This window comes from Dioscorea cayenensis, chromosome 16, assembly GCF_009730915.1.
Source record: "Dioscorea cayenensis subsp. rotundata cultivar TDr96_F1 chromosome 16, TDr96_F1_v2_PseudoChromosome.rev07_lg8_w22 25.fasta, whole genome shotgun sequence".
NCBI lineage: Eukaryota > Viridiplantae > Streptophyta > Magnoliopsida > Dioscoreales > Dioscoreaceae > Dioscorea > Dioscorea cayenensis.
The window spans coordinates 21,925,046-21,935,191 of record NC_052486.1 but is presented as its reverse complement, the minus strand read 5'-3'; the positions used below and the strand labels follow the sequence as shown (position 1 = coordinate 21,935,191).

The following is a 10,146-nucleotide window of genomic DNA, read 5'->3' as shown; positions in this document are numbered from 1 at the left end:
CGTTCTCACTGCATTGATATACATCAAGAAGCTTTTATATCATTATATATTTGGGCTTAGAGAGACGTACTATCCATGAATGCATAGCAATTATCATGTCTTGAGACTAGTGGACATCCATCCATTCTGTACTGTCCTCTGGTGGTCATGCCCATTTCAGTGTGCTGGAGAGTCATGTTCACGAGCTTTGTAGTGCACTCCAAGCCCAAGGGACACCCTTTTACTGTGTCGCGATGTCAAATATGCTTGCAGCTCATGGAATGCACCGGTAATTTTCATCTTCCTTGATTTTACATTCTAAGCTGCACTAGTCGAAGGAGCGGCACTGCCGAGTAGGCGGCACTTTCTTTCTGCTGTCTTGCACCGATCCTGCCTCTAGTGTCTTGAGCACGTGCAGCAAAACAATTGTTGAGGGAGGGCTCAAAATGGGCTGGCATCAACTTGTTCTGAAACTTATCCTTACATTCTAATTGTTCCTATTTAGTTTTAGACGCATAGGATACATTTCATGCAGAAGAGAACTGTCATTCATGCTGTATAAACTCCTGAATATAATGATTTTGGCATAAACCAAAGTGAACTTCTCAACTAGGTATCTACTGTTGATATATATGCTGCTTTCTCTCTTTCCTTTATCAGCCTCAAACACGCTCCAGTCATCTACTAGAAAACCATCCTGTGTTGTAGTGTGTGAAAAGAAATGAAATTAAGTCAGGAAAACTATGAGTTATACAGATTGAAAATAAATTAAATTTGAGACTTGTCTGGAGGGAATATATAAAATATATTAAGCTCAAAAGCCAAAAGGTTACACAGCTTGCTGCTTACTGTCCTATTTTGTCTAACATGGTGAGATTGAAATGGTTGACTAGTTGCAATTGATGGTTACTTCTTTTAGTGGGTTTTAATAGAACTTCAAAAGCTGCTGACTTCCTGGTGATCATTAAGCATAAAAGAAAGGAATGGATTGTCCATAAATAGGATGCATAGGATGATCAGAATAAAATCTGCTTTATGTAATCCCTACTGAGACTATAGTTGGGTACAGACTATCTGTGGCCTCAAGTGAGAGTAGAGTTTTGTCTCTTCTTGTTGAGCTGCAAGAAAACTACTATGTAATTCTATAAATACACTAACTGAAGTTATTTTGTAAATGTAATATCGTAAATCTTCATCGTTTTCTAGTCTCCTTCTGTTTGCTCTTGTAATCCTTGTTTCTTTTATTCTGATTTGCATCCTGTTTTCTGGGGTTACATTGCTAGGTTTATTTTGTTTATTCTCAACTCCAACTTTTATCACATCTTGTTCTCTTGTTTGCTGCATCATATTTTTATTGTAGCTTTTCCTGTGTTACTTGGCAGTTGTAAAAGCCTTTTTCTCCCTTTGTTAAAATTTTTATTTTTGCAGTTTATCCGAAAAACTCCTCGATGAAGGCGTAAAAGTCCGGCGCACAGTCGACTTGCAGCTTTACATCTCACAGAGCTTATGGCTTGTAAAATCCCAAAAACTATTGAATTTTTACATAGAAGAGTTGAAAATTACTTTCCCTATAGCTGGCTCTGGTACAATCCACCCTTTAGATCTTTTTCACATATAAATTTTCTAAGCTAATCATTTCCTCCATTTGTTTTTCCTAAAAATTCTAATATTATTTTTCAGTGGCTTTTGATGAGGACTCTTGAAGCTGAACTGACAGAGACCTTTGGAAGCAAGAAGTGAAGTTTCACTTCTAGCTCAAAGCCCAGATCAGAAATTGACAGAAAAGTAATGAAACTCTTCTCATTGTCTTATAACTATTAAAAGAAACAAAGAGAAGTTTAAACGAGACCAGAGAATGTGACCCCCTTTGTCTGAGATGACAATGAAATAACCATTTTCTTGCTTGCTAGTGGACTGCATTGGTAAAATGACACTCTTTATTTGAAACAGTGATTGAATCTTAATTCTGTAGGTGTTGCATCTTAAGAAATCTCTCATCTAATGTTTCTCAAGCAAAGTTATAATGTATCACGAGGATTTTATTGTTCTTATGTGATGTAGGTTCATTTTAGTTCCATCTGGCAGTATTACCAATTCAGATCATTGTGACTAGTAAGGTTGGCGCTAGTTGTGTGCCACATCATTCTTTGGATGTTGAAATCAGCTTCATTTGTTGTTAGACTGACTTTATCTGATTGCAGATGATTTGTTATAGACAGTAGTCCAAATCAGTCTTACTAATTGTGAGGTCCTTTATCATGCTGCCATAATATAGTTTTAGTAGTTATTGTTGTGCAGCAGGATGCTTAAAATCATCCTGCTTAGTTGATGTTTGGTGTGGTGTTTGTTGGTTCTGATCTATACATGCTAGGTAGGTTTTTGTAGGCATGAATAAGCATGAGGTAATGGATGATATAAACAAGAAGTATGTGCTAAATTAAGATAGAAAAATCAAAGAGTTCTTAATTTACATCCGGATAATGCTCTAATGGTGGTGTCGTTCACGTCTTTTCACTCTAATACAATTGAGACACAATGCTTTTTAAGTAAGATTAGGAGTAGGGTTTTCTAGACTTAATATTCCTGCTCAAGTTGTTGATGGAGAAGAAGTAAACATTGAGGGGTTTGCTTAGAAGAAACTGAAAAAGAGCCAATGTATGAGTCTTTGTGAACGTATCAACAATCTACAAAGAAGTCCGAACATGTGGAAGATTGATAGTGCCATGATGTACGAAATGACAGTCACCTTTTAGACTGTGTCCGTTCATGAAAAATTGAGTTGTAAGCAATTGATATACCGTTCTTATTATCGCAATGAAGAGGTGTAGATTGAGATTGTCGAAATCCCATAGCATCTACAAGCCAATGAAGCCAAATAAAATCAGTTGTGGTATACGCCATGGATCGATAATCAGCTTTGGTGGATGATCTAGCAACAACTCCCCTGTTTCTTGCTTTTCCAAGAAAACAAAGAATCTTGCAAACAAATATACCAACCAGGCAGTAGTGGAGCGGTGATCTGTGATAACTACAGCCCAATCTGCTCTCACTTCTAGTCTTTCTCCTTTTTATACTTTATATGGTTTTCCGCCTAATTGTTCTTCTTTATGTGTATTTGGGTGCACTTGTTTGTTTTGTTGCCTACTCATAGACACACTAAGTTATTTACCAAGTCATGCATGTGTTTTTTTCATGGTTATTGGATTCAACAAAAAGGATATCAGTGGCTTGGTAGGAGAAAAAGACAATGCTACCCCTGTGGAAGTCTGGCAGCATCCAAAATGCATACCTCCAATTAGTAGTTTGTTGATTGCTTTAACTATTATATTACATGAATTATTTATATATGGTAAACTTACTGTTCACTTTTATTAATCATATAACAATGATGTTCTTTTCAGCAATTTATTAATACAGAGATGTATGCACGTGTATCAGTTGCTGTTCTCTTTCACAAGCTTGCGCACTTACCTAATAGGATAGGTGGAGAAGAAAATGGAGATTATCAGGCTTCCCGAAAGTGTGGAAAAATATTTCTTGCCGAACTCCTTGATTATGCGGTATGGATTTTCTGACGGTTATTAGCAACTTGAAATGGCTTTGAAATATATAAAAATTGTATAGTGTATATAAAATGTGTTTTACAACTTCATTGTAAATTTCTGTGCATCTAGGCCTGTAAGTTCTATGCTTCAGATGATATATTGGCATTTTATATGTTTAATTTTATGTTCTCTTGATATAATTTACTGAGATGCATTTGGATTCTTGAGAATCTGCTTTGATTTTCTTCTTATTTGACATGATCTTTTTTTTTACAGCTTTAATTATCTTGTCATCTGACTAAGTTTTTGCTGCTGACTTCCAATCATATTTTTCAATGTAGGTTAATGATAAAGATCTTGCAAGGAATTGTATAAAAAATTCAGTGGCGTAAGGATTTAATTTTATCCAATTGTGCTTTGTGTTTTGCTGGAAACTTGTCTGCTGGTCTTTTTGTTTTTTTCCCCTCACAGCATATGACACAATTTGTTTGTCACACAGGTTCATAGGCGCAAAGTTCGTCTGTGGCAAATGATCTGTGTATTATCACATTTTGTTGATGATGATATAGTTGGAGCAGTTACGTCCAGATTGCATGTTTGTCTATGCGTAAGGAGATCAGCGTTTTGTGTTGCTTTTTTCAGACATTGCTCAATTTGGTAGCATGATTCCATTAAGCCTGTCTTTGGTGCATAATTATAACTTCTAAATTGTTCCTTAAGTTATTATTATTATTTTATCTGATCCATGTGGGACTATTCCTATTCTGGTAATGCATAGGCCAACTCACTGTAAATAGTATCTTAGAAACACCTCTGCAGATGAGTTCCATGGTTCTGTGGTGCATTGTATTTTGTTTGTGGTTGAATTTTAATTTTGCTTAGGTTTCACATATTGGTTAAATTATGTTGTTTCTGACATTGATTTCATGCTTAGGTTTCATTGTTAATCTGAAATATTTCCTGTCTTGTAGAGAAACAATTTGCCAGGTGTTAGGCAATATTTGGAAATATTTGCGATGCAAATTTACTTGAAGTTCCCAGCATTAGTAAGTTCATTTAATTTCCAGAGTTTTAGCATATTTTGAAAAGATTTTGCTATTATTGTTTTGCTTTTATGTGATTCTCAATTTCTGGCATTTCATAACCGTCTTTCTTGTTCCTAAACTGATATTACTCTTTTTTCTTTGGAAGATCATTGCTAGTAAAATCCTTTAATTTACATGTTTAAGCATTGTCTCCTCATTGACAAGATATATGTAGCTTGTATGAATGTACTGGCCATCATATATTCCGTTTACCTTTTCTTTTTCATCTTCACTTTTCTTCTTTTTCACAAGTTTCCTTTTCAATTAGTATTTATAATGTTTTACTAGTACAGTTTCAATAATTTTATCTGTACATTTTGATTTTGATATCCTGGCCCATAAGCTGGGCTCTGTAAAAAGCCTTGATTTATTAATTAACAATTTGTTATGCATCGATTTTCCGACGATCTGGGAATTGTTTGTGCCATGGAACTTTTCATAGAAATAAAAAACATCTGATTGTTTACTGTTATTTTACCTTTTTACATAGTACAGTGTTTTTGAGTTCATATTATTTTTGGGAGTTGCTAGTTAAAAAAGCGTGATTCCTCCCATCTGTTTTGTTAGAAATTGAACAAACTTTTACAGCTTATGATATGTTTGTCATCTTACAGGTTGAACAGCAACTGCTTCCTATTTTCTACAACTATAACATGCGACCACAGGTATAACTTTATCTACCATACCTACTATATTAACCTTAGTTTGATTTCATTGGTTTAAATGCAGGCATTATCTTCCTATGTATTCATAGCAACCAATGTTATCCTTCATGCTGGTGACTTGCCTATGCAATTGAAGCATTTACATGGGCTGCTTCCTTCAATAATTCCATTTTTGACCTCGCATCACCATAGTTTGCGTGGATTTACTCAGGTAAATCTATTTGTATTATTGTATGCTTAAATGCCATCTATATTTGTTTATTAGTCTATCTTGTGTTATTTTTTGTTGCAGTTACTGGTTTACCATGTCCTTTGCAAACTATGGCCTGCTCTGGGGCCTGGTACCTCAGAAGTTGCACCTTTGGAAAAGAAGTGTTTTGAGGACTTGAAGCTATATTTGGCTGAGAATCCAGACTGTGTGAGGTATTCTTCATACTTGTAATTTCACATTTCATGATAATCTATAGAATCTTGACCTTTTTGAGTTATCAGTAGTCACCTTTCAGTTATGTTTCTCCAAAACCTGATTGTAGAATAGTTGTGCTGTATTTCAGAGTAATTGCTCTGATTTGAGTTGGTTTGGTGTTAAAATAGATTGCACTCTCATCTGATGTACCTGACCTTCATGCTGATGCAACATATTATATAAACTTTAGAATATGTATGATGGTTTTCTTTCTGCGTGATGATTTCCTACAGGAATAATGCTATTGCATCTATTAAAAAAATGCCTTTCTTCGTGGCTCATTTCCCTCTTCTGTAATTGGGCTTGATGTAGTGGATATATTAATTTGAAGTTTGAGAGACACTTGCTATGTTTGCAATAGTTTTGTCAAATTTTAAGTGAGTTCCCTTTGACATCTAACATTTATTATTGATCTTGTTTATATGTAGTTATTCAAGTAATATAAGGCAAACTTGACACGTCAAAGGTAGTAACAAAGAGATATTAGTTCTCACTCATTCAAATTTCTGCTGTTTGATGAGAGTAATGTTAATATTAGGCAGATAACATTGAAGATTAACGTGGCTCTTGGAGATTTTGATGTTTTTGAGCAGTACTTATTTGCAGATGAAATTGTTCTACACTAGAGAGAACCATATGCATGGGATAACAAAGGCAATTTGAGAACATTGAGATCAATATTTGCTCTGAGTTTTGGAAGGTTTTCAGTGAAATTTCAGTACTTAATCTAGTTGAGAATTAGGGATAAAAAGAGTGGGTCCAAGTTTTTTCAGTGTAACAAGGTATGCACTGAAATAATGACGTGGAGTTTGAGGCTTAGCAAACACTGAGATAGGTGCCACATATTGATGTTATGAACTGTAAAGATGACATTTTGCTTCAAATAGTTCTCATTACCAACAAACAAATAAGAGCTATAATTTGCGAATCCATTGATGTCGAATCTACTGTTAAATTTAGCCATAAATCTTACCTTTAGCATATATTGTTTCTTGATATGTTATTAGTCTGTTTGTAGATGCATCTTTCTTTATCATTTTGTCCTTGATATTGTGTTTGGATATTGTTCGTTACATGAAGGTCCATCTAAATGCTGTGTCTGCTATGTTGTTTCAGGCTAAGGGCATCAATGGAGGGCTTTCTTGATGCTTTTGATCCTGTAAAGTCTGCAACGCCCACTGGAGTCTTCAATGCCCGTGATGAGGTTCATAATATTTGAGTTTTCACACACTTCTTTGTCTAGTTAAATTTCTTATCAAAGTATACTTGCAATTCCTGTAGTTATTAATCCTATTGCTTGGCTTTATCTTGTAATTTTGCATTTTCTGCTGCCATTCATTCAAACAGTGCGTTATTTTCACTATTTGGTGTCTTCTGTATCAATGATGTTATTATTATTTGGAGTTTTTAAGTCATTCTTCTAGGAGCTAAACCAGCGGTTTTCTTTTCATGTTATTTCAGGGGCTTGAATTTGAATGTGTTCCTGTATCCCTCATGGAGCATGTCATCACATTTTTAAATGTGAGCAATACACCTATCTATCAAATCTTAAACTTCTAACAGGTGCAATCTGACCCTTAACTAATGCAGGACGTTAGAAATGATCTAAGAGATTCCATTGCAAAGGACGCCATGGCCATCAAAAATGAAAGTATAACACATGCAGATAGTTGCAAGGACTCAGCAGAATTACTAAAGGCCAATGAAGATGGAGCATTTCCTCTAAATCGGATTGATTTTTCTTTAGATTTCCAAAAGAAAATCACAGTTCAAGAATATGGTAGCGCTGACTTCTTGGGTGATTCTGAACCACCTAAACTTCTTTTAGGTACGTGAGGACATTGATCAAAACTTAAAATTTACTGCCAAAGAAGTATGAATTTCTTTTCTGTTTTGTTATGTTATTATCCAAGGGTTGTACCTGGAGATTATTTTTTCCTTTTATTTGCGGTAAACTTTTGCTTCGATCTCTTGACTATGTTTTAGCTCCAAGGGAGTTGCTTATTTGTCATATCTGGGTTTCTGCTGTACAGTTGGCTGATTTGTTGAAATAAGCCTTGCTTGTTTGAAGTGCTCTGTTATTTCAATTCTTTAGATATATATATATATATATATATTTATATCAATTTCCTCTGGAACAAGTGATGTTTATTGTGACGTTTTTCTACTTAGTTATATACAAGCTAAAAGCGCACTTTGTTTAAAAGCCACTTTATCCCCGCTCATGCGGTATCAACCAGAGACGTAGGATGCAAAGTTTTTCAAAGCTTTCTTAACTGGTCATTTTGCATCCTTCCCTATTCTCCGTGTTCTTGTGGATAAGCCTTTGAGAAATCTGGTTCGCCCTTTAGCAGTGATGTAAACTACCACTGATTATGCCTGATCTGTGGCAAATAGCATGCACACATTCAGTCATACTGTCACATAACTTAGCTATTTAAATTTTCTAGTCTATATGGCGGTGCCCATTTAGCCATTGGAAACATTTAGGTCTACTTGAAGCTTAAACTTGTTTAGTTTCCTTTTGTTTCTGTCACTTAGATATTATGTCTGAGTAATGCTGTGCATTTTTTTTTTTTTGGATTATCGTATTTTATCTGTCTGTTATCTTACTTACACCAGAAATGGAAAAGGAAGATCAGCTTCTGAGGCCAGTGATTCAGTCGAGAAATCAAGCTGTGCAAAGAATAAAGGAAAGTCAACAGCAGTTTATCTTTGTAGCATCATTACTTGATCGAATACCTAACATTGCTGGGTTAGCAAGAACATGTGAGGTATGCCACAGAAACAAATCTTATATCCCTTTATGGTAATTTTTGAGCATTGCGGATCTTGCATTTTATGATTGAATTTTCTGAATTCAGGTATTCAAGGCAGCAGGTCTGGCCGTTTCTGATGCAAGCATCATACATGACAAACAATTTCAACTGATTAGGTAATTGTGATTCTTCTTCATTGCCCATTTATTGACTAATATTTTAATTCTGCTTCCATAACTTCGTTTGCTGAATTTCTTACTTGAGGCAACCAATTATTTGATGAATAAACTTTGCTTGTCATTCAACATCTCAAACCACTGCTAATACACCTTTTTTGGGTGCCCTGATTAGTGTGGCATATGTGTATTGTTTTCCATATGGGCATAGCGTATAGGTCATACTGGTACCAAGGTGAATCTCAAACTCATGTGTAATCTTTCATGCATTCTTCAAAGTTACAAATGCTTACAGAAAGAATTTCTGAACCTAGCTCTCAAAAAATCTGGCAGTTTTATTTCTTTCCTACAGCTCAATCATTAGGCTGCCGAGCTATTTTTTGGTACTGTATATCATACTTATTCCTGAGCAATGTAACATCTATATTATCTTTGCTTCCAAAACCCAATGAATTGCTTCTTGAATGCTCTGTAACGATGATCGAGTCATTCCAAGTATTGACTCTTGTACTTGCTTGAATGGTCCATCCATTGCTAGCTATATTATTAGGTTGCAGTAGTGCTTAAGATTTATGACCATCTTTTTTTTTATATGAATTTTCTTTGTCATATACAGTTATAAAACTGTTTCTTTACAATTACCTTCTTTCTTAGGCTTTGCATTTTTGAACATCTGTCTTTCAGAATTGATTCTAATGGCAATACATCTCATCAATCATTTATTTCAGTGTAACAGCTGAGAAGTGGGTTCCTATCATAGAGGTTCCTGTGTTCAGCTTGAAGGTTTTTTTAGAAAAGAAAAAGCGAGAAGGTTTCTCCATCTTAGGCTTGGAGCAGACTGCAAACAGTGTTCCTCTTGACCAGTATTCCTTCCCACGGAAAACAGTATGTCATGCGCTAAATATTGTAGGCTTTTGAGTGTAGCCATGTAAAACTTGTGATCATCTGATGCTTTATGTCTTTATACAGGTTCTAGTCCTAGGGAGAGAAAAGGAAGGAATCCCTGTGGATATTATCCATGCACTAGATGCCTGCGTGGAGATTCCTCAGTTGGGCATTATTAGGTCTCTCAATGTGCATGTCAGTGGTGCCATTGCTTTATGGGAGTACACTCGGCAACAGCGATCTAAGCAACTATGAGAGTTTTATAACATTATTTGGAGTTGTAATGGCAATTTTTGACAGTGAACTTAATTGCAACAATTTAGATTCTCTCGATGATCATGCACCTCTGCTATAATTATTGCCAAGCATACATTATACATCAGTAGTTTAAACATCGATTTCTCTCTGCGATAATTGTTGTGAAGCATTCATTATATATCAGTGGTTTAAACTTCAATTTCTCTTTTATCTGGTTGAGTTGGTGTTGGATACTCATTTTGACAAATTGTCCTCAGATTGAATTGATTATGAGGCCAGAAGGAAGCCTAAATCATTTGGTTGGTGTTTTTACTGGTTCTGAGTTTTC

General features: G+C 35.2%; 1 protein-coding gene across 1 annotated transcript; it reads left to right on the top strand.

The window, feature by feature from the left end:
- Window positions 1–3,384: 3,384 nt before the first annotated feature.
- On the top strand, window positions 3,385–9,445 carry LOC120279196. Its single transcript, XM_039286060.1, has 13 exons — window positions 3,385–3,539; window positions 3,866–3,912; window positions 4,024–4,131; window positions 4,496–4,570; window positions 5,224–5,274; window positions 5,339–5,485; window positions 5,567–5,697; window positions 6,857–6,944; window positions 7,202–7,261; window positions 7,331–7,568; window positions 8,363–8,514; window positions 8,605–8,675; window positions 9,360–9,445. The coding sequence occupies exons 3-13, from the start codon at window positions 4,054–4,056 to the stop codon at window positions 9,406–9,408; spliced, it is 1,140 nt and encodes a 379-aa protein (XP_039141994.1). The 5' UTR covers window positions 3,385–3,539; window positions 3,866–3,912; window positions 4,024–4,053; the 3' UTR covers window positions 9,409–9,445.
- Window positions 9,446–10,146: the final 701 nt, after the last annotated feature.